Genomic DNA, 25,585 nt, shown 5'->3' with positions numbered 1-25,585 from the left:
ACCGGCCTTGAACCGAGACCCTCTGCAACAATTTGATAAACACGCTGCGGTTAAAGTTTATCAGAACGGAGAATACATTCGTTTAAAGAGTGCATGTTTGATCGTGTTAGTTGTGTAAGATGTATGCTGTGAATTATGCTGCAAAACAGTTTGATATTATAGATGTTTCGTTGATCGCATGCCGTGTTAAATATGTATACGCTTTGGTTCTTTCGGTAAAGTCACGTAGGTATAAAATAACTTTACCGAAATAACCAAAAAGTTTGGATCTCTGCAGTCACGAAAACTTCAAATCTAGATTAAATATGTATACTTGAATCCAAACAATAAGAAAGATTTTAATTGCTTGCTTTTGCATAGAGATTTGATTTAATAGAATAAGCGCCCACGTACAAATGAGCAACATCTCATAATACAAATCAAATTCCTCTCTCCAATATTATACATTTTCAAGAAGTAAAATTTCAAGGGGTATTTCATTATATGATGTGACTCCAGAACCTCACTTTGGTTTTTCGGAAAAATCATATTTTATATATTTTATCGTCTATATTTCGTCTTTTGACCTGGACGTGTACGGGCCGGATAGACCACGTGCTGAACGTGGTACGTGTGGGCTGCCTACGGCCACTCGCTAAAGAACCGCCGCCGAGGTTGCCGAGCTACACACACCTTTCCTTGTTAGCGTCACAGCTGCAGAGGTTCATTCACTTTTGAAGGTCCTCCAGCTTCGCAGATCCTCAACAACTCACAACAGTGGAGTAAATTTACCTACGGGATGATGACCGTTATGATCAGGATACTGTAATGGCATTGCTCTTGCTGCTGCTATCAATATTAATGTTGTTTCTGATGACGATGTTGTGGCTGCTGCTGTAGCACTCAATGTAGGAATCAAATAAATGCAGTGCTCGTATAACGTTTTGATAACTGTCAATGCAAAGGGGAACGTATGAGTTTAATGTCAGTATTCAATAACATCTGGAGAAGCAAGCAAATCTGTTGCAAGACCAAGCTGAACATCTTAAGAACATGCGGGTTCAGTAACACCTTTGTATGCCTGCGAGACTTGGGCATTAAAAAAGACTAACAGAGATAAGATACTGTCACTCGAAATGTATTGCTACAGAAAGATGCCGCATCTAAGCGGGACCCAAAGAGTGACAACCGTAGAAGTGAGAAAAAGGTTGCACATAGAAGAAGACAACCTGATGATGATACAGGCAGTGATGGGAAGGAAACTGGCACTATTTGGACAACAGGAAAATTAAAAGTGTGTTGTTCAGAAAAATGGAAGGAACCGGAAAGAGAGGAAGAGCTAACAGATAATGGTTTGACGACGACATCATTAAGAGATTGGTGCCAGAAGATGTAGCCACTACCTGAGACATATTGGCACTACAAGACAGAGAGGAAAGTGGAAAGAACAAATGACGAAATGTGCAATGGACACCTACTACTACGAGCTATCTGCCCATGGAGTTTAAATTCACTTTTGCACCACATTCCCCTGACGAACGTGCAGTATTTGCCCCACGTAAGGTTCGAGGGTTAACGCCACTGGTAAAACAAGTCACAGCAACCTGAACCGTTAACAAGAAAGGTAAGTTTGACAATGCGAGAGGATGACCCAGATTCGTGGCATTGTTGCTAATGCTGACATTATCCCGACTTGCTGCTAATGATGACGATGTCGCTGCTGCCGATGCTACTTCTGTTTTTGATCATATAACTGCTGCTGATGATGATGCTGATGATGATATTGCTGTTTTTGATCATGTAACTGCTGCTGTCACACTGGATGTAGAAATGTACGATATGCTAAATTAAGTTTATTCTAAATTTAGGAAACAGAAAAAATGTAAATATGGAGTTTCAGTTACATTTTGCATTAACGTGCAGTCATTTCCCTATGCAAGGCTCCAGGCCAAAGTGGCGCAGAAGAAATCTCAGTGAAGTTATCTGGCTTTGTGCATGCACAACAGCTGATGTCAAGTACCCCCCCCCCCCCAACCCTCTGCGTCGGCCGTGTATCCCGCGCAAATCCATAGAAAGGAAGCAGGGTCTCGGGCATGACCACCTCAGCAGTACTTAATTCAGCTCACTTGGTTTCTATAATTAAGGACATTTCACTATCTCCAGATTATTTGCTTGTCAGCTTCGATGTAGTCTCTCTGTTCACCAAGGTAACTGTACCTAACACCAAAGCAATCATTTAAGACTTGGTCCAACAGGGACTGAATCCTGATGTACCAACTTTGGTGAGGAACTGCCTTACCAACACTTACTTCATCTGGAATGGTACATTCTACAAACAAAATTAAGGTACCCCTATGGGTTCTCCCTTATCACTAGTGGTAGCGAATGTTTTCATGGATAAATTTTAAACATATGCCATTCTGACATCCACCCTACGTCCTTCCCTGTGAAAGAGATACATAGATGACACTAACCTTCATCTGGCCAAAAGCGCCAGCCAGCATTGAACTCGTTTTTCAACCACATCAATTCCATCCACCTGAAGTACCGGTGAAGACACTTGACGCCGAGGTTGAGGCACACGTATATTTATTTAACACAACTCGTTCGTGGCATACAGCATTGGAGGGGGTATCGGCCCCCTCACCCGACTAGCTAAGGATACACTTCCTAGCTAATCCTAGCCTGCCTCTTAGTCCTCCACTAATGGGCTAGGGGAGGCTGTCTGGCCCGACACTGGTAAGTCGGGCCCGGTACCCGGAGTCCCAGACCAGCTCTTACAAGAGCACCGGCTCTGGCTCTCGGGACCACGCCGCTGGCTCAGTCCTGTTCGGCCCTGATAAGGACATCGAACGAGGGGAGTCCAGGGCTCTGTCTAAGACGTCTTCAGTCTTCTCTGGTTAGCTTTTAACATAACTGACTCGAGCCCTTATAACATCCCCTTTTATACCCAACCCCTCCTTGAGGGGTGGGGCCCCGGGGGATCATAACGCCGAACCAGCCCCCCCCAGGGTGTCTGGCTCGGACGTCGCAGAGGGCATCTCCCCGTGCACACACGTAGCCCCGCCCACTGTGTTTGTTTCCCATAGACTGCCATGCATAACGGGCCCTCTCTTTAACACCCCTACATCACCCCCCCCCCCCCCCCGCATAGCTCGCAGCCGTCCCGGCTGCCAACATACAAAATGACAATAAAAATGAATTTATACCGTAATCGCGCGTGTGCCTCACTAATTTTCAACAATAACAAGAACGGCAACAAGAACACAACAAAATGCAACAGCAAGAAGAGAAAACAACCTGACGCACCCCCCCTTTGAATAAATACGAATTCCGTAAAAAAAAAAAAACAACCTATATACAATTTGCAGGGAACCCACCATACACACAACACCAGGTGAACCCAACGTATGTACATTTCAATGGGCAGGGAACACACCACCCACACAACACACAATGAACACAACCTATATACACATCTTCCGGCCTCATAACAGTCTGCGCATTTTTGCGCGCGTCCTTGCAGCGGGCCCCTCACACGGGGTAACCCCGGGTGGCGGACCGTCAGGTGGCAATTGTCCGTCCCGGAGTGAGACCTCCTCCGATGCCGCGTGACCGTTGGTATCCCCAGAAGGGTTGGTCGGGCGTGAGCCCGTCAGTCTTGATGCACCTGGAGGTGGCACGGCCGGCAAGGCATTAGGTGAGAACGGCGGAGACGGACCCAGTGAGTCGGTCGACCCCCCACACGTTTGGCCACGCATGTGTGAAGTGGGTTTGTGTACCGCAACGAAGGGTTTTAACCTAGAGGGGTGCACGAACCATCGCCGCTTCCCCCATTTAATGCGCACGCACTGTGGTCGCAAAATTTCGACCACCTCCACAGGGCCCCGCCACGGCCGCACTAGCTTAGGGGAGGTAGCCAGGGGCACTTGGGGACAGTGCAACCATGCCTTGTCCCCCGGCTTCCACTGTATCACGTGCGCCCGACCCAGCCTGAGGCGCTCATTCGCCTTTTGACGGAGGTCCGAGTTCAACATAGCAGCATCCCGCGCCTCTGTTAATTTGGCCAGATTAAATTTGACGTGGTCAGCCAATTTAGTTTTTCCTTGCGGGTCGGGGATCTGCAGCTGGGCGCGAACAGGCGGGTCGGGTTCGCGACCGTACATGAGGTAAAAGGGGGAAAATCCCGTAGCTGCATGGGGTGCCATCCGGTATGCCGCCAAGACCCCTTGAATATGCAGGTCCCAGTCAGTCTGCGAATCTGAGACCTGCTGTGACATCATTGACGAAATGGTGCGATGCAGGCGCTCGACCATTCCGTCAGTCTGCGGGTGATACGGGGAGGTACGAATTTTCTTCGTGCCTAAGAGGTCACAGACTTGTTTAAGTAATTTACTGGAAAAATTTCTGCCCTGGTCGGTCAGCAGCCGCTCCGGAGCACCTTTGTCCAGGACGTATCCCTGAACAAAGGCCTCCACGATGGCTGCTGCCGACTGGTTGGCAAGGGGCCAGGCCATGGGCCAGTGCGTAAAATACTCGACACCTGTCAACAAATACCTATTGCCCCTGGGGGTGGCGGGAAATGGGCCCAAGATGTCCAGCGCGACAAGCTCATTTATTCTGGATACCTTGATCGATTGCAAAGGCGGGTTAGACTCCCGCGCCGGCGGTTTCCGTTGCGCACACCGCGGGCATGAACCCAATAGATCCCCAACATCCCTTGTCATACCAGGCCAAAAAAAATCAAGTTGTAGCAGTGCAAGAGTCTTTTGGGTCCCCAGGTGTAATAGGCGCTCATGCGCGGCCCACACCACCTTGCCTCGCAACTCAGAAGGGACAACCAGCCGATGTCGCTGGGATTTGCTGTCCCAATGCATCAGCAGACCCTGCACCAATTCCCATGCATCTGAATCACCTTTCACCCGCCCAGCACCCCCGACGCGACGACGCCACCCGAGGAGGGAGGTATCCTCCATTTGGAGGCGCCCCCATTCAGCGACGGGCAACCCCAACAGGGAATCTCTTCCCTGTTGTTCGATCGAATTATTAGGCAGTGGTTCGTCGTCGTCGGTGGCTGCCAAGATCGGAACCGATGCGTCCCCTGAAGGCTTGCAACGTCCCGACCCCAGGAGGCATGCACATTCCGAGGTGGTTGGCATGCGTGACAGAGCGTCCGCATTGGTATGGCGAACGCCCTTACACTAGGTGGTTTCAAAATCAAAGTCCTGGAGAACCTCCAACCATCGAGACAACTGTCCCGATGGTTGTTGAACTCGCAGGGCATACTGTAGTGCCGCATGATCTGTGCGGACGGTGAAATGCCGACCGTACAGATATGGGCGATACTGTTGGATGAAATAAACAATTGCCAACAGTTCCCTACGGGTGACACAATATCTTTGCTCCGCAGGAGACAACACCCGACTACCGTACGCGACCACCCGTTCAACGCCATCAACCACCTGGGAAAGCACACCCCCAATACCCGTGTTGCTCGCATCGGTGTCGAGCAAAAAGGGCTTAGAAAAATCTGGGTAAATCAAGGGAGGGGCTTTTACCAGGGCGTCCCGAAGGGAGCGGAAAGCAGCCTCCTCCTCTTGACCCCAGTGGAACCGAACCCCTTTAGATGTTAAAGCGTGCAGGGGTTTTGCAATTGTCGCAAAATCAGCAACAAACCGTCGATAATACGACGCGAACCCAATGAAACTCCTGACCTCTCCCACCGAGGTGGGAGTCGGCCAGGAGCTGACACACTGCATTTTGGCGGGATCGGTAGCAATACCTGAGCGTCCCACGATGTGCCCCAAATAACGCACCGAATCGCGCAACAAATGGCATTTTTGGGGCTTGAATTTCAAATTAGCAGCCCGCATCTTTAGGAAAACCGCCCGCAACCTCTGGAGATGTTCATCAAAAGTTTTACCAAAGACGATAACGTCATCCAAATAAATGAGGCACGACTCCCATTGCAATCCAGCCAAAACCAATTCCATTAAACGCTGGAAAGTTGCCGGCGCTGAGTGTAAGCCCATCGGCAACCGGTTGAATTGAAACAGGCCGTGCGGTGTACGGAAAGCAGTTTTAGGCTTTGAATCATCGTCCAGAGGAAGCTGCCAGAATCCCGAAAGTAAATCGAGTGTGGAAAAGAATCGCGCTCCCGCCAAGGCGTCCAGCGATTCATCCATCCGAGGGAGCGGGTATGCGTCGGCAACCGAAATTTTGTTAAGACGCCGGAAGTCAACGCAAAACCGCAACAAACCGTCCTGCTTTTTAACCAGGACGATCGGCGCTCCCCAAGGGCTGGTGGAAGGAGAAATGATGTCGGCGGCCAACATGTCATCAACAGCCAATTTGACATGGTCCTTTTCGGCGGGACTCAACCGAAACGGATTTTGGCGAATTGGCGCGCTGTCACCCGTGTCAATATGGTGACGCAGCAGGTGAGTACAACCCAAATCGTATTTATTCCGACTAAAAACGTCGGAAAATTCCCGCAGTAGTGTTTTAAGTTGTTGACGCTCTGAATCTGACAGGTCCGTCGATCCCGCACAAAGCGCCTCGAGCCACCCTTCATCGCTGTCCGAATGCGGTCGCGACGCAGGGACAGTGTTGACGTGATTTACGACGGGTTCCTCACATGGCACCGGCGTTGCGTGAGCAAGCACGGTCCCCTGTGGGACCACCACCGTCTGCGAGCCCACATTTAGGACCGCGATGAAGGGTTCACCATCCCCTCTCACTATGGTCTGGGCCGGAAGTAAGTGAGGTCCACTAACCCCGGCCCTAGACGGCCCCAACAGAACCCCTTGGGCCCCAATACCCTTAGCGAGGGGCCGCCGAAGTTTCAAAGGTATCAACATTTGCGCCCCCGGAGGGACGCGCACCGTTCTCTCTACGAACGCCGGCACCGTCGCGAACGCCGTCCGAGTCGCAACCGGTGATGGCAGAAACGCCATGCGTCTGCCCGACGGAAGCTCTATACATCCCTGGTCGATCAATATCCTAATCGGCATTTTGGCCAGGAAGTCCGTCCCCAGCAGGCACGGAACCGCCAGCGAGGAGGAAACAAAAATCGGCCCAGACAATTTAATTTCCCCAATACAAATTTGGGCACGAATTTGTCCGATGATGCCAAGTGAGCCCCCGTTAGCCGCATAGAATGGCATGTTAACAGGCATCAAAGGACGACTCCGGACAGGGAGAATATTGTAAATCAATTCCGAAATAATAGTCGCCGATGCTCCCGTATCGACCAGGATGCGCACTTCAACCCCGTCGATGTACCCCACAACGGCCGACGACCCCGACGATGCGGCTACCACACGATCGGCCAGCACGGACCACTGGCCGGGTTCGATATGAGTACCCGGGGTGGTGCGTGATGGTGCGATGGTGCGCGATACCGGCCCCCCTCTCGTTGCGGTGTTTGAGTGCGTGACGGGTGTGTGTGTGGGCCAAACGTGTGGGGTGCCGCGACTCGCCGGTTTATGATGGTGGAGCTTGAGATGAGGCCCGTCGTCCCGGTGAGGTGTCGTCCCGCGCTGACGAGGAGAGCGGCACCCCGAGGCGACGTGGCCCCGGACGCCGCAGTTAAAACACCGCGGGAGCGGCGTCGGAGGTGACGGATGGTCGGAACGGCCCGACCCGTCCTGGCCCGGCCGTGCTCCCGTCGCCTGTTGCCGTCGGTGGTCGACGGCGTAGAGTTCCTCCGTCGGAAGGGTGGCTGCAGCCACCGCACGCCCCGCCGATGCCCTGCTGGCTTTTCGCCGGAGCGACAGGAGGTTGGCGTGGAGGAGCCTTGCCGCCTGGAGCGATGTCATCTCTGCGTCCTCCTGCGCGACCACAGCGATGTCAAGGTCGTCTGCCAGGAGGAGTATTTTCTCCGTCACCATAGCGTCGATGCCGTCGTCGTCCATACGGGGGAAGGCCGACTTGGCCATCGCCAGGAGGCTCGTTCGATACGCCAGGGGCGACTCCTTCTCACCCCGCTTGCGGTCGTAGAATTGCTGTCTGCATTCAGCCGATGGTCCATAGACCCCTCCCAGCAGCTGCAGCGCCATCGGTAACGTCGACCGCCTCTCTCTTGGCGCCGATGTGAGGGCGGCGAGCGCGTCGCCGTCGAGGAGCGCCGGCAGCGCGCAGAGAGCCTCCTCATCGGACCACCTCGCCATCTCCTGATGGGCGAGGAAACGTCTGCGAAAACCGGCCCAGTCCCCCTCCGCGCCGACGAACTCCTTCAGCGGGGGCAGCCTCTGATGGAGCGCAGCGGTCGTTGTAGATTCCCGCGGGCAGATGTCACCCCCACTCGGCTGTGCGTCGGTGCGAGCGGCCGATGGGATCGCCTGTCGCGGTTGTGATGACGTCGCAACTTCAGCGACGGCGATGTCGGAGCGGATGTGTAGGATGGCCACGCCCCGAACAGCTGCAGCGTCGATGGCGGGAGTTTCAAACTCGGACTGCTCCGAAATGGCGGGAAGGCGCCCTGGCCGTTGGCCCGCCTCGCCCCGTGATGGATCACCGGCCCCCAACCGCGTGATGGTCTCCAGCGTGGCGGCAGCGGCATACAGCAGCTCCGCCAGCCTCCCGTGAGCCAGCCGCAACGCGTCTGGCTGTGGTCCTTCTTCACTCAGATGCCCCGGTAAGGAGGCATCAGGCCCCGGCTGCACCATGTCTTGTGTAGCCGTCTCGGGCTCGACGATCTCGGCAGTATCTTCCTCCTGCGGTACTTTGGCCCGCGCTGTCTTCCGCGTGTCCATGTTCGAATTACTTCTGACACCAGTTGAAGTACCGGTGAAGACACTTGACGCCGAGGTTGAGGCACACGTATATTTATTTAACACAACTCGTTCGTGGCATACAGCACTGGAGGGGGTATCGGCCCCCTCACCCGACTAGCTAAGGATACACTTCCTAGCTAATCCTAGCCTGCCTCTTAGTCCTCCACTAATGGGCTAGGGGAGGCTGTCTGGCCCGACACTGGTAAGTCGGGCCCGGTACCCGGAGTCCCAGACCAGCTCTTACAAGAGCACCGGCTCTGGCTCTCGGGACCACGCCGCTGGCTCAGTCCTGTTCGGCCCTGATAAGGACATCGAACGAGGGGAGTCCAGGGCTCTGTCTAAGACGTCTTCAGTCTTCTCTGGTTAGCTTTTAACATAACTGACTCGAGCCCTTATAACATCCCCTTTTATACCCAACCCCTCCTTGAGGGGTGGGGCCCCGGGGGATCATAACGCCGAACCAGCCCCCCCCAGGGTGTCTGGCTCGGACGTCGCAGAGGGCATCTCCCCGTGCACACACGTAGCCCCGCCCACTGTGTTTGTTTCCCATAGACTGCCATGCATAACGGGCCCTCTCTTTAACACCCCTACACACCCATCCATCAAATTCACCATGGAAGTGGAAAATGATGGCAAGCTACAATTCCTGGATGTTTTGATCGAGAAGAGGCCTAATGGCTCGTTGGGACATTCCGTCTACAGGAAAGCCACCCACATTCCTATCTAAAGCCTGACTCCCACCACCATCCGGCCCAGAAGAACTCCCTCATCAAAACACTACACCATAGGACCCGCTGCATCTCCGTCCAGCGCCAACTAGCCAGTGAACTGGAGCACGTACACCAAGCCCTCAAAATGAATGGATACTCAGACTGCACAATCCGCAAAGCTGTATCCCCAACCATGGGGATACAACCATCTGAGCACCCAATCAAAACCATCACCTTGCCATACATAGCAGGTGTTACCAAAAAGATTTCCAAAATCTTAAACAAACACAAGATCCAGGTCCGATTCAATACGGTACACAAAATCCATGATTTGATCCATCTGTGAAGGATGTCATTCCTGACATGCAATACCCTGGCATCTACAAACCAAGTTGTGTCTGCGGCAGCAGTTACATTGGGGAAACGAAACGACATGTCTCGGACCGTGTTTCGCAAACACAAGGCAGATTTGAAACACGGCTGTTATCTCCGACTGCATTGCCCTGTTAGGTGCCTCTGCATTAACGGGCTGTAGTCTCACTAACATGGCCACCTCTGCTCCCTTAGCCTTGATATATCGATGGTTCTAGCTGTGTGATGGGCTTTGTGCATCACTGGCGCGATCACCGTTGCGGTGGTTCTCTTGCGTGGACGCGCTTGCCTCACAGTGCAGTTGGCAGCGCCGGAGCTTGTGCTACACATAGACATGACATTAACTTGCTAATCCCCTAATCTCCCTGCTAATCTCCCATTAACACTGCTGTTGTGCGCATATGCGACAATACTCTTATGCAGCGACGGTAGCTCATTTCATGCAAATCTCTCTCCCTAATCTCTCTCTCCCTAATCTCCCCCATTAACACAACTGACGTACTTGCGTCCGGGGATGGAATTCCTTTCCAACTCATACCCCACTTGCTTGCCCATCGCCACGTAAATAACCATCTTGTAACAGCTCTCTCACTGGTTCAGCAGTTCCACTGCTGGATTATTTTTTTCGCCTGAGGATGACCGCTTTGTGTTGCGATCGAAACGTCGTGATATATTATTTGGTTTATTTTATTTTTCTACCTACGTGACTTTACCAAACGAACCAAAGAGTATGGATTCCTGCAGTCACGAAAGCTTAAAATCATTTGCTTTAATGAATACATTTTATATTAGTGTGTCTTCGCAATGTTACACAGTAAATATAATCTTCAAGGACAACTCTTACAGTCCCATTATTACCACCATCTTCATAATCACCATCATCACCAAATGTATCATCATTATCATCCTAACCATCTGTATAATCATTCACAATCTGTATCATCACCACCAAAGACAAAGACTCCCCATATAGACCTAATAGACTGTTGGAGCAAGTGCTGTTAGCGAGCACCTATGAAGGCCAGCATGGCACACGAGGGGTGGATGGTCAACACCACCCCCGGCAGCCTTTGTCTCCCCAGCAGTGTTTACACAACACCAGGTACTTATTTTGGGCTGAGTCGACCTAGGAGAGGCCCATGACCGTTTCAGATAATCGTTTCCTGCGTTTGGCATGAGCGAGAATTTAGATCGGGTCGCCGGGTTCGTAGCGCAGTGTGCTAAACGCTACGCTACCCCTACCCACCACCTGTATCACCATCATCTTCCAGAGTTATATATTTAATGTCAATAGCTGGAAATGCTTGTATTTGTAATTTTAAAAAAATCATAAGTATTTGTCACTCACACTCACCCACACTCAAACGCTCAGAAAGGATTGAAAGATGAAATATCTTCAGAACTCTACATCCTGAAACTAAACTAATTATATGTATTTTACCAGGTAAGGCCCACTGAGCTATATCGCACGCTCGGGAGTCCTGATTCCACTTCTGGGAGTGTCAATTACAACGCCATGGAATTGTATATGTTGACACATGTCTAAGCATACGTGTTTGTGTGCACGTATGTGTGTATGCATGCCTTCATATGTGCGTGCGTATGTATGCGCGTGTCTGCACGTGCATGTGTGGAAAATAACTTTAGCCATGACATTTGGGATCTATTAGGTTTAGGGTTAAGAACTCACCAGTGTGGAGCTCACCGGTGAGCTGGTGTGTACGCTGTCTAATCTGTAAGCTCACTACTGTGTGTGTGCGCCCACGAGTGTGTAAGCTCACTGATATGTAAACCTGCTGGTGTGTGCTCTTTGGTGTGTGGCCTCACTAATGTCCAGCACATTTTTGTGGAAGCTCACTAGTGTGCAAGCACACGAGTGTGCCGGTGAGTGTGTGTGAGTGCGGTGTGTGCGAGTGTGTGAGTGTGCAGTGAGTGCCAGTGTGTGAGTGTGTTGGCGAGTGTGTGGCTTGACGTGTCTCCGTATCAGTATTAATCAGCCACCCCCTTACTTGCCCACGCAAAGATCAGTCCTGCCCACCAGAGAGCTACATGCGATTCAAATGTCCACGTCCACATGACATCACATTGCGATGCGCATGTGTGACATACATGTCCCACGTGTTGCACACACTACGCACGTCACATGCACAAAGGGCATGCCTTACAAGTGATGAACACGCAATGCAGGTGCTTGCCTCGTATGTCACGTACACGTGACGCAACGTGGCCCGTGCGCGTAACATGTGCTCCGCGCTGCCGTACTTTGGCCAGAGCCGTCAATAACGTGGTGCGTGGGCCCCCCGATGCCTTCAAACTAAACTGGAAGCATTACATGTAACACTGATGTCTACACGCGGGGCCTCCCCCAAAGCGGTCGGCCGAATTTGCCGTATACTAGGGGACGGCTCTTTATTTGGCATACGCGACACGCACGTTGTGTGCGCTGTGCGTGGGGTGACTAGCCCGATGTGCGTGCCGGGCAGGGCAAGGGGGACTGCCATTGATTGTGTCGAGACCTTTTGCATGAGTGACGAGATGAACGCCCAAATTCAACGCAGGCCGCCACACAAGGGCTGCACATTTCAATGTTGAGCAGGTCCCTGTGTGTCCGTGCGTGCGGGTCCGTGCGTGTGTTTATTTCTGTGTGCGTTATGTGAGGGTAGCAGTGGCGCAGTGGATAGTAATCTACGCTCCGAACCCCGCAAACATCCGAGTTGGATTCCCGCTCATGGCCAACACCAGTGACGATTATTTATCTGAACCGGTACTGGGTCACCTCAACCTCAAATGAATACCTGGAGCGGTGTGTATACGTCACCACTTGGGAGACAAAGGCGGCCGGGTGTGGTGTTGGCCACCCACCCCCTGGTAGACCGTGCCGACCTTCATAGGTGCTTGTCAACAGCACTTGCCACAACAGTCTGTTAAGGCTATATGGGGGATCTTCATCTTTGTAGTGGGAAACCCGTAGGTGTGTGCATGTGTGGTGGGAAACCTGTACTGCTGTCGTACTTTGTGACCGGGCGAGGCCAATTTCGTCCTCATGGTAGACCAGGGCGTCCTGGTCTTCGTACTGCTGCTTGTCTTTGGCCGCAATGACACCCAACATGGACGACCCCATCACCTGCGTTCAAACAAGTGTTACACAGTACATACACACGCGCAATAAAGCAACCACAAAGCACATACACTATTAAATTTAATATAAAACCACTGTGGGCCTAGTACTGTAGTCACCAATCCGTGTGCATTATTTATTTGTTGGTCATTCCGATGGCAGTACAAACAGAAGCTGCATCCATAACTTCCCAATCCCCAGTCCCAGGCCAAGGTACATCCATGGAATTAATACAAATATATACTTATTAGAGGGTGTTTTTGTTTGTTTGGGTTAGATCGCGCAAATATTAGTAAGGTTTGTAACGTAACGTAAACAAAACATGCCAATTAGTTACTAGTTCAGCACATCGGTGTGTTGGAGAGTAAACCCACAACATTAACAATTCAAGTACCGTGACGTTTCGCCTGTAACTACAACAACAACCTGCCTCGTCAGGCGACAGACAGAGTTGTGGTGAAATCCTCCTCCTGTCTCGGTCTTAGATAGACGGGGGATCCTCCGCGCGGCCCTCACGGCCCATCCACCTCACCGCGTGCGACTCGCACACACACACAGGGTCTACTACTGGCCCGTACGTGTTTACAGCATGTTAAACACTTCTTTCACGCCGTACATAGTGGACACTGTGTGTGTGTGTGCTGCGAGCTGAGTGGTGGAGGTACCTGGCAACAGTTGAACCGAGCCCACTCGGCCTCTTCACCCGTGGCGACCAGAGTACAGTCGTAACTATATTCTTGGTTCTTTCAGGTAAAGTCACGTAGATAGAAAATAACAATGAAATAAAAATAAATTAAAATAAAAGCAAAAAACCCGCGACGTTTCGATCGCAACACGTGATGAAGACCGCTTGTGTTGCGATCGAAACGTCGTGGGGTTTTTGCTTTAATTTAAAATGTTATTTTCTATCTACGTGACTTTACCGAAAGAACAAAAGATATGAATTCCTGCAAGTCACGAAAGTTTAAAGTCAAAATTGACAGTCGCAACGACTCAGGCCTGGAGGATGCAGTGGACCACGTGGGCTTCAGGTTTGTCACCTTAGCAACCAGTGACGTCACTTCCCTAGCAACGGTCGACCGTTACGGACTGTTCTTCGTGGGAGGTGCACGCGCTCTCCGTGTGCTTGAAGATCGCATTCGGGAGCACTCTTCGCCCACGTCGTCAATAAACATCGTTAACGCGGTTAATTTACTTGGTAAACCTGACAAACATCAGTGAGGTTGAACGCTTCATTAACATAGTTGACCAAATCTATTGACAAACGTGACCATCCGTGACTTGTCTTTCGGCCTTCAAGGCGACATCTTCCGTGAGTACATCCACACGCGGCGCTGTATTCTTGACTGTATACAATGCAAAAAGTATAAAAATAAACGTTTGTATTTGGGGGGGAGGGGGCACAATAATGGATATAATATATTTCACGCAAGTGAGCTGTGACGTCACATCTGTGACGTCACAGCTCACTTGCGTGAAATATATCAAGTCTGTGACGTCACCTCTGTGACGTCACCACTCACTTGCCGTGCAATATTTCACATCTATGACGTCACAGATGTGACGTCAAAGACATCACATCTGTGACGTCACCCGCATCCAGCAGCGTTACGCAGTGTGCCTGCTGACGTCACGCATCCCCCACCAACCCTCCGCGTAGGCCGGGTATCCCGCACAAAAGCGCGGCTGGGGTGGCGGGAAATAATGTATATATACTAGACTACAAACTTTAAATTTGGCATGTGGCTAGCTTCCATACTGTACACAATGTAAAAAGTATAAAAATATACTTTTTTATTTGTGGGGGGGAGGGGGAAACAATGGATCTGACATTGCACAAGTGAGCGGTGACGTCACATCTGAGCGATGCCGGGTAGTAAAGCTAGTTTCTGATAAATTATGTTAATCCTCAGGGAAGCCAATCAGCATCAATGGGAGGGCTAGCATCCAAAGAATTTCACCAGTGTGCTTTTTTGATTCACAAATTGTCTTTTTTGATCTACAAATCGTGACAGGAATCACTGCTGATTTAAAAAAATGCCTCTGCTTGATCACTGCTTGGTCACGTAAACACAAGTATTAAGAATCATAGTTCGATCACTGCTCGATCAATGCTCGATCACATAGACACATGTAATGTGGTGCCATGGTGGCGAGATGTTAACTACCTCGCCTGGTGTACAGGAGGTTGTGGCTTCGACCCCGACCCTGACGCCTGGCTGAGATCAATTTCCACGTGATAAGCCACTTTAATGAGCTATCATTTGTGGCCAGCACATGTCTGATAAAGAGCTATGTCGTTCAGTGGGACTTACCTGGTAAAATAAGAACAATTCAACTTGTTTTTATTTATTGATTATCTAATTTGTCAACGCTGGAACAATGCTCGATCACATAGACGCATGTATTCAAAATGTCACACCGTGATCACTGCTCAATGCTCGATCACATAGACACGTATTCAAAATGTCATAGGTCGATCACTGCTCGATGACATAGAAATGTGTTCAGAATGTCATAGCTTGATCACTGCTCGAACAAATAGACACATGCTCGATCACTGCTCAATCAATGCTCAATCATATAGACACTTGTATTTGAAATGTCATAGCTCGATCACATAGACGCCTGTATTAAAAATGTCATATCTGGATCACTGCTGAATCAATGATCAATCATTTCGACATACATATTAAAATGTCATAGCTCGATCACTGCTCGATCAAATATACACATACTCAATCGCTGCTTAATGCACGATCTAATAGACAGATGTATTCAAAATGGCCTAGGTAAATCACTACTTGAACACATAGACAGATGTAATCAAAAATGGCATAGCTCGTTCACGACTGACCCATACATGGTGGACACTAAGTATACGGTAGGTGCCACAAGTTGTGAGTCATGGAGTTAGTTGGCAACATTTGACCCGAGATCACTCGGCTCCATCATCTGTGACATCTAGGTGCTGTGGGTACGCGGTCTCCCCAGTGGCTCCAACAAGTGGTGACTTCGGTTCTCCGTGGGGTTCGGGAGTTCTTGCCGTGCGGTTGAGCATCACATCCGGGACAACACTTCATCAACATCGCCGCTTCATCAACATCGCCAAGAACTTTCGTTAACACAGTTAACTGACTTAGTAAACTTCGTTGACTAACATCAACGAGGTTGAACACGTCAGTAACATAGTTAACAAAGTTGTTGACAAACGCGAACATCCACGACATCTCTTGTACCGTCAAGGCGATATCTTCCGTGAGTACATTCGCCCCTCGCATTCGTCCAGATGCGTGCTATAACAGGATGAAATTTACCTGCGACAAAATAATGATACATTATGTTCATGCTTAGGGAAGCCAATCAGGTACAATGGGAGGGCTGACAGCCAAAAAAATCCACCATTGGACTTTTTTGTTCCACAAATCATCTTTTTTACGATACGTAAATTGTCTTACAGGTGTCACTTTACCGATCAAAAAAATCACCTTTGCTTAATCACTGATTGATCACGTACACACATTTATTCAAAATGTCACGTAGCTCTCCGAGTCCTCAAACAATTAGATAATATGTATTAAAAATGTCATAGCTCGACACAACTGATTCGTACATGGTGGACATCATGTGTATGTGCCACAAATTGTGAGTTGTGGAGTCAGTTAGCAACATTTGACCCGAGCTCACTCGGCTTCATCATCTGTGGCGTCTAGGTGCTGTGGGTGCGCGGTCTCCCAAGCGGCTCCAACAAGTGGGGACTTCGGTTCTCCGTGGGGTTCGGGAGTTCTTGCCGTGCGGTTGAGCATCGCATCCGAGACAACACTTCATCAACATCGCCGCTTCATCAACATCGCCAAGAACTATTGTTAACACAGTTAACTGACTTCGTAAACTTCATTGACTAACATCAACAAGGTCGAACACATCAGTAACATAGTTAACAAAGTTGTTGACAAACGCGAACATCCACGACATCTCTTTGTACCGTCAAGACTATGTCTTCCGTGAGTACATTTATCCTTTTTGCATTCGTCGACACACATGCACATATGTTACACACACCCCCGTGTCGCCTTCACACAGACAAACAGACAGACGAATGTCACCCTAGATTCGTATGGGCGGCTGGGGAAAGCGTTTTCTATTAAGACTAAGGCAGCAAACAAGTGATCCTTTTGGTCCGCACCATGCTGCCTTTCCCTCCCCAGTGTTGATGTTTATACACTGCACTGGGTCATCAGTGAAAGCTTAGTCGACCTTTCCCTATTTCCTCACCCCCGCGTGGCCCCCTACAGAACCCCCCCCTGCCTGAGCGGGATAGGGGTTGGGGCACGGGAGGGGATGTGGGATCCACGTGGGGGGGCAAAGGGCAAGTGGGGGGCGTCCCGTTGTGCTATTTTTCCGTAGACTTGCAATACTTTGCCGTAATTGGTCGAAGCGGTATCCACACGCGTGAAGTTAGATTTGGGGAGTGACACACGTGGGGAGGGACCCTGGGAGTGAGAAATAAAATTATGGTTACCATGGTGATCGTTATGGTGGTGATGATGAAGACGGTAATGATGGTGGTGGTGGTTATAAGCTGTGATGTGATTAGAGTCTCACGTGCGCTGCTGTGATTTTGTTGCAGGGTGGAGAGAAGAGCAAGCCGAGGGGAAGTAAGTACTGAAATTCCACACACAGACATACACACAGACACATGCACCTGTATACAAATACAGATCCCCGTATAGCCTTAACAGACTATTGAGGCAAGTGCTGTTAGCGAGTTAGCACCTATGATGGGGTGGGTGGTCAGCACTGCACCCGGATGCCTTTGATGTTTATACGTTGCACAAGATACTATTTTAAGTCTGAGGAGATGTAGGGGAGGCACACGACTGGTTTGATTTATTAGTCACTGATGGTTGTGAATGGGAATCGAACTCAGGTCGATCCCCACAGACACTACTGCTCCCAACCACTCATACAGACACTGCACATAGACACAAACAAAGACAGAAATCTTGTGTATAGCCTTGAAACACTGTAGGAGCAAGTGTTGTTAGTGAGCACCTATGACGGCCGGCACCGCACACGAGGGGTGGGTTGCCAGCACCACACTTGGCCGTCTTTGTCTCCCAAGTGGCGATGTTTACACACCGCATCAGATACCTATTTGAGGCTGAGTGGACCTAGGGGAGGCCCCTAACCGGCTCAGATAACAACAACAGCCCTCATTCGCCACTAAGTGACGGAGACGTCACCATGGCGCTTGTGCCAGGCCTGGTGCACTCCGAGGCCACTTGAAGTGTCGAAGGCTTGCCGACAGGAGATCAGGGGACAGACCCCAGTGCGATGGGTTGACTGACTGAGATGACTGGCAGACGCACCATCATTGCATCCTATTGTGCCAACTTGCTGCGTTTTAGTCATCCATGTTGTGAGCGTCGCTCTTCTGCCCTCCTTATTTGCTGGAGGGAAATTTTCACCAACTGCCCATGAGCATCCTTCACGAGCTTCCTCCATAGAGGCCGATCTTGACACCAGTGGTACCATAATTGACACCAGTGGTACCAGTCTTTGGCAAGTCCACTCAGCTCCGTATCCTCCTGTACTGCATCAGTCCATCTCTTCTCCAGGCCGTGCCACGCCCATTTAGCCCCCTCTATCTGGAAAAACAGCAGCTGCTTGGGCATGTGGTGGCTGAGCATGCGGGCTACATGACCCAGGCAATGCAGCCCTACCCACCAGTGGAGCTCACTGATGGGAATGTGTCCATATCTTTCAAGGATTTGTGAGCTCTTCACACATTCCAGCCTAGTTAAACCCAGGGTGGATCGTAGGCAGGCCAGTCTGAAAGTTTAAAGCTGGTTCAGAGTTTTCATTTATTTGATCATTGGCCAAGAAGACCCAGTGCTTGTGTCGAGTGACAGGCCAGGTAGATACCCTACAGTGTTACGAAGCTGATGAAAATATGCCACTTGACCGATTTGGAGTGAGACCTCTGCTTCCAAAGCGGAATTTTCGCATAAGCACACTACCCAGGTACGTAAACTTCTCCTGTCTCTCTACAACTACCCCATCACTCATGAGTAGTTGAAGGGCGGAGTATTAAATTATACAAAATACTCATGGGGGTGCTTAGTTTTGGTAGGGCTGATGGTAAGGCCCCACCTCTTTGTCGCACGCTCCAGGCTTAGCAGCAGAACTACCAAATTATCAGTGTACATAACATGGTTGACCAGGAGGGAGCCATCCCTTGACCTCACCCAGGCATCAATCAGCCTCCCATTGTATCTGTACCAAATATAAAAAAATCCACCGGTACAGCCATAAAAAGCTAGAACTATGTGGTCGAAGATGATGCTAAATAATGTGTCAGCCAGAGTAGATCCCTGTCGCACCCCACTGTAAACAGGGAATTGCTCTGACTCCCGGGCAAACAACTTTATCCGGGCCTGCCCACTATCATGAAGGTCCTTAATGATTGGGAGCAGAGGGTTTGGGACTCCGAAAGCACGAATAACAATAAAGAGCCCTGGCCTACTGATTGTATCATAGGCCTTGACCAGGTCAATAAAGCAGAGATGTAGGTCTCTTTGAAATTCATTACACCTCTGCTGTAGCACACGGAGAGAGAATATGGCATCCGTGCAGGATGCCCTCGGCCTGAAACCACATTAGGGGTCCGCAAGCCTCTCCTCAGTGTGCCTGGCAAGGGAATGTTGAATAATCCTTGCCAGGACCTTCCTAAATACACCGGGGTGGGAGATGCCTGATACTTGTTGCAATGTGTGCGGTCCTCGTTCTTAAAGAGTGGGACCATCAGGGAATCCTTCCAATCCTGTGGAACCCATCTTGTGGTCCAGACAGTTGTGATGAAGACATGTAGGGCATTCTGCACACAGGCGCCACCCTCCCGCAGCAGTTTGATTAGGAAATTACCTTTTCCCGGCGCTTTTCCTGGTCTCGGACAGATGGCACCTCAGCCAGCCACTCACGAAGGGAGGCTACTTATACCAATATTTGAGGCAACGCAGCCCCAGCAGGGTCGTCCCCACCTTGCCCCATAATGTTTTTCTCGTCTGCAGGTTTGCAAAGCAATTCTATAAGGTCTTGGGGTTCAGATAACACACACAAACACACTGATACTGATATATAGGTATGCTAATGCCTCGACATTCACGAGGGTTAGATTCTTGAAAATTTGCGTGAAAGTAGATTTCGTGAATGCAGATACTATGTTTATATGGGGGAAAAAGGAGGTTTCGGGTCCCGTGTCCGAATGAACATATTGGAGAGTCAAAAATATTCAAAACATTAATTCTGTATTGTGCACTTAAATAACAACTAAATTGTAATTAAATTGTATAATAATACATGTAGATAACTAAAATGAAACAAGAAGAGAAAGTCAAAGTGTCCTCTCGGGGGTCGTCCACATTGGTGGAAGTGCTGCCACACTTTCCCTAATTGCCTTCGAATTTTGTCTTCATAAATCTGACTGTTGACTCGTTTACCATGTAATGGCGGCCAACAGCAGATGCACAGTAACCACGAGCAAGTCTATAAAATAACTCATTTCTTTTTTCCACCTTTTCCTCTTGCCATCACTTCCTTACCCACTTGAGGCTGACTCCATTATCTAAATAAATAAAAAACACCACCATGAGACAAAAACAGGGGAGAGGCATGGGGAAACAAAGACGGGGAGTCAGACAAATATATATGGAGATGTAGTTCTGGCAGGTATTTATAATTGATTGAAATATTGTATTTGTTTTGGTATGATTGCTTTGTTAACTACAATCACAGAAGCCAAGGTTATTGTCCACATTCTTAGATATATAACATGTGTAATGTAGGATTCTGGAGACAGTAACTGTAGAGGCACCTTTATTTATATTACTCGTACTCACTAGACGACTCACTAAGCATATAATGTAACGCTGACCGTCAAGCTCGACGGCGCTAACTGACTGGATAGCTGGCTGACTATTCAGCAGTGGTGACATCGGGCAAGGACGGCAGCGATGACGGCGGCGGCGAGGACGACTTCCACAGCGAGACGACCCTGATTCCCACGAACATCCCCGAGCTCCCTCTCTCGCCCCCTTTTATGCTTCCAGCGGGGCCTGGCCCTGCCTTGGCCACGGCCCCTTTCTCGACCCTTCTAGCAGGTTCTGGGAGCTCACAGATGGATCCCTTCCATGACCCTTAGCCCAGTTCTTATCCCTTCCATGACCCTTGCCCCAGTTCTTCCCCTTGGGTGAGAACACCCGCAATTGCTACTTCTGGCAGCCAGTCGGTACTGCAACACTACACATGTAACGCATGGATTTGTTACACTGTTCAACCACACACACAGACACATTTTAATCAAAACAAGTCCCTTATTTGTCAAAAAAAATCAGAGTACCAGTCATCAAATATGCAACTGACACTTGGTCCAAAGAATACGTGATACTGTAATAGAAATACATGAATGGCTAAATTCAGAATTTAGGTTAATAAGGCATAACCCAGTGCATAATGACATAAAATACAAATAGTGCAACAAAGGAAATCAGTTTTCAGTCTGTATCAGACGGTCTCTGACGCTAGTGTTGAGAAGGTGACATGGCAGGCGTTTAGAAACCTGCTGTGCCGGTGAATGTAAAGTCGTCACACAGTGTCTTTCGAACAACACAACAGCCAGGTGCTTGGTGCAGCTGGTGACTTGCCAGGTGTGGTGGGGTATTGACGATGCGTAGAACGATGAAATTGTACTTCTTTCTCGAATGTCAGGTGTTGTCGGGCTTTGACGATGGGTAGCACGATTGTTTTCCTTCAGTATCCAACGTATAGAGAAGTCTTCACCATGATAATTATTAACAGGCTTGTTGGTTTACAGTAACTTTTTTAAGCTCATGTGATTCATGGCACGTGACCTTGCAGCTCAGTTTTGAGCAATGCCTTTCCTTCTCCAAGATTTCTTCTGCAACACTCACTTTAAGTCTTCTTAATTTCACTTGCCATATGTATGGGCTCAATATAAATTGACAATTGCAAATGTTAAACTTTGCTTTAAAAATCTCCACTGTTTTACCACTATACCTCTGAGTGGTTACTCAGCATTTCAGCCATTCTCGTGCATGGAATGACTTCTGTTGAGAGCAACCTCACATGCACGGGAGCACATGCTATCCAGCTAACATAAACATCGGGTTGCCCCTGGCTCTCTGGCCCCTCTGGGCACTCTCTGGGCTCCGGGCACCCCGGCCCTCCTCTTCTCCTCTCCTCCCTTTATCTTCTCCTTCTCTAACGTAGCCCACTAATATACTAATTGTATGAATGGACCAGTGTATAAGAATTAATAGTGTATTTATTATCCGATTCATGCTCTCTCTTGTGAAACAATGGACATCTTATAAATTTAGCCAGACTTCCACAGCTTGGTCATCAATCCATCTTACTTTTTCGGAGATAAGGGAAGTTTATTTATGTTTGGCCTGGAGTTTCAGACCTCGCAAACTTAATAGGGCCTCCCCAGCCAGCCCATAAATCTAATGAAGTACTTTGGAGGAGGAGGTGTCTCCGGCACATGAGTCAACCTCCAGACCTCCCTACAGTGGTATCATTGTTACATCGGTCTCAAGTAAAGTTAGATTCCTGTCAATGGTACCAAGTTTCTTTACCAAAATAACATACAGGAAATGCGCATGTTTGTGTCCTCTGGTCTAACACCATTTGAGACGAGGCTCAAAATAAAGCTGTCTCTGGTGTGGACCAATCAGTTTCAAGGACAATGCATATATTAGAGTATTTTTTTGTTTGCATTCTGACCACAAGCATTGTGGTTAATGCAGACATGATTCCTTGTAAAAGGTATCAGTTTGGTGTTTTAATATCTTAACACCTGTTTTGTTTCCAGAAAAAAGGGCAAAAACCTATTATAATACAGGAAATACTCAAACACCCATTAATTAATCATTTGTGGTGCTGCTCTCTTCTCCCCATGTGACTCCCCAGACCCTGGCTCGAAGAGGCAGCGCAAGAGGATGCACTGTGCCATAAGACTAGAAGCTGAGCGCCAGATACGGGAGCTTGAGATGATCCTGCTGGATCGTTGTGCACAGCAGCAGGCCAAGTATCAGCAGGAGCTGCTGGAATTCCAGAACAGCACCGAGCTGAAGAGCTTCATCATCCACCACCAGCAGCAAAAGGCAGAAGAGCAGCAGCAGGCAGAAGTCAACGCTAGTAATGAGGATGTGCAGCAGACATGTCAAAATAGCAAGAAGGTTGAGAACGAGATGGAGGAGATGGAGAAAGTGGGGGAGAGAAATTGTATGAAGAGAAAACGTGGGAGTAGGAAGAAACATAAGAACAAGAAGAAAGTTCTGGAGGAGACGGTGAAAGAAGAGGTGGCTGAGAGAGAGGGGAGTGAGGGAAAGCCCATGCAGGAAATGGTGGAGGTTGGGATGATTGAGGTAGAGATGATTGAGACAGTGGCTTTGGAGGATGTGATGAAGGAGGTAGAGTTGAATAAGGTAGAGGTGTTAGAAGGAGATGGCAAGCGGGAATTAGCGAATGAGGCAGAGGTAGTGGTGATTGAGGTAGAAGCAATGGCAAAGCAGGAAGTGGTGGAAGAGATAGCGGCCAATGTCATAGATGGGATTGAGAGAGATGCAAAACAGGTATTAGCAGAAGAGATAGAGCCAAATGAGGTAGATGGGAATGAGGGAATAGCCAATCAGGAAGTGGCAAAGAAAGTTGCGAATGTTGTGGAGACAAAGAAAGAGGGAGAGGATTGTGTTCAGAGGAAACGTAGGAATAGGAAGCTACGAAGGACTAAGATTAACGTTCTGGAAGTAGAAGAGATGAAGGAAAACGAGATTGAGAGAGAAGGGAATGATGGAGAGCCCAAAAAGGAAGTGGCGAGTGAGGTAGCGGTGATAGATGCAGTGGCCACGCAGAAATTTGTGAAAGAGGTAGTGGTCAATGTCCTAGAAGGGATTGAGAGAGATGCCAAGGAGGACTTAGGGAAAGAAGTAGAGGCAAGTGAGGTAGATGGGAATGAGGGAATAGCCAAACAGGAAGTGGCTAAGAAAGTTGACAATGTTGTGGAGACAAAGAAAGAGGGAGAGGATTGTGTTCAGAGGAAACGTAGGAATAGGAAGCTACGAAGGACTGAGATGGAAGTTCGCGAAGTAGAAGAGATGAAGGAAAACGAGATTGAGGGTGAGGGGAATGATGGAGAGGCCAGGAAGGAAGTGGTGAAAGAGGTAGTGGCCAATGTCGTAGAAGGGATTGGGAGAGATACAAAGCAGGAATTGGTGAAACAGGTAGAGGCAATTCAGGTCGACACGATTGAAGAAAAGGCCTTGCAGGTCTTGATCAATGAGGTAGATACGAATGAGGTAAAGGCCAAACAGGAAATGTCAAAAAAAGTTGAGAACGTGGTGGAGGAGATAAAACAGGAAATTGAGGGAGAGTCCAAGCAGGAGGTGGTTACAGAGGTGGAGCCGAATGAGGTAGAGGTGATTGATGTAGAAGTGGAGGTAGCAGTGATTGAGCTCAAGGCGAATGAAGTAGAGGCAGTCGAGGTAGATGCCAACCAGGAAGTGGCAAAAGAGGTAGAGGAGATTGAGGGAGAGTCCAAGCAGGAGGTGGTTACGGAGGTGGAGCCGAATGAGTTAGAGGCGAATGAGGTAGAAGTGACTGAGGTAGAAGTGGAGGTAGGGGCTATTGAGGTGGAGGAGAGTGAGGCGATTTTGGTAGAGGCGAATGGTGTAGAGGCAATAGAGCTAGAGGCAAAAGAAGTAGGAGCTATTGAGTCAGAGGCAAATGAGGTAGAGCTGAAGGAGGTCGACATGATTGAAGACGATACAAAGCAAGTGGTGAATGAGGAAGGGGGATGCGAGCAACTTTGGAGGGCAGACATTGTTCAGGAAGAGAAGAAAGAGATTAAGCACATCCCATCTTCTAAGGGAGAGAGAAAGAACAGTTTCTGGCGTTGGGCAATTTGGAGCTTCCTGGGCTGCACACGGCAGCTGGAGAACGATGAGGAAGAGGAGAATGAACGAGGAGACAGAGGGAAGGAGCGCCAAGACCAGGAGCTGGGAAACAAGAAGAAAGAAAAATGGTGGAGACTCCGCGGAGGGAGAAACTAGCGTGTTCTCCCAGACATAGACATTGAGACGTGGTTGGATGGACATGTATATCTATATATGTATATATATTTTAAGTTGTAATAAAAACGTACTTATGTTTCTTGAACTTGACTTCTGATACAAAAGATGTATTACCGAAGCGATCAACAGAAGGTGTCTACAGGATTAACTGCACTTGTGGCAAATAATGTTGGGCAAACAGGACGAACGATCAGCACGAGACTAATAGAACATCAGAGAAATATTAAATACACGCGTGCCAACAAGAACACTCAATTGATTTTGATAATGTTGAAGTTCTGTGCAAAACTAGCTACTACTGGCCAATACTAATTAGAGAATCTATCGAAATTGAAAGAAATAAAAATCATTTTAACTGTTTGGATAGCTACCGACTTAGTGCTGCGTGGAAGCAAATCGTCAAATAATACATTATTTAAATGCATGCCTATACAGGGTACCATACTTCAATAGAGATTTCTGTTGGTACTGCTA

The 25,585-nt window shown here is 49.0% G+C and overlaps 1 protein-coding gene and 1 long non-coding RNA gene across 2 annotated transcripts in view; one reads left to right on the top strand and one right to left on the bottom strand.

The window, feature by feature from the left end:
• LOC133357698 (uncharacterized) overlaps positions 1-13,829 on the bottom strand; it is a 55,826-nt gene extending 41,997 nt beyond the window's left edge. The window contains exons 1-2 of the long non-coding RNA XR_009756991.1: positions 13,622-13,829; positions 12,851-12,962 (exon numbers count right to left, since the gene is read on the bottom strand). This is a non-coding gene — a long non-coding RNA (uncharacterized LOC133357698). The remainder of the gene's footprint in view (positions 1-12,850; positions 12,963-13,621) is intronic.
• A 305-nt stretch (positions 13,830-14,134) lies between these two features.
• Positions 14,135-25,090, top strand: LOC133357735 (uncharacterized). Its single transcript, XM_061575829.1, has 4 exons — positions 14,135-14,268; positions 15,925-16,960; positions 17,587-17,614; positions 22,950-25,090. Exons 2-4 carry the CDS (start codon positions 16,952-16,954, stop codon positions 25,088-25,090), a joined length of 2,178 nt encoding a protein of 725 aa, XP_061431813.1. The 5' UTR covers positions 14,135-14,268; positions 15,925-16,951.
• The last annotated feature ends 495 nt before the right edge of the window (positions 25,091-25,585 follow it).

The sequence above is a fragment of the Lethenteron reissneri genome, chromosome 59 (genome assembly GCF_015708825.2).
Source record: "Lethenteron reissneri isolate LAM-NWPU_2019-01 chromosome 59, ASM1570882v1, whole genome shotgun sequence".
Classification (NCBI taxonomy): Eukaryota; Metazoa; Chordata; class Hyperoartia; order Petromyzontiformes; family Petromyzontidae; genus Lethenteron; species Lethenteron reissneri.
The sequence above is the reverse complement of the archived record's forward strand: the minus strand, read 5'-3'. Positions and strand labels throughout refer to the sequence as shown.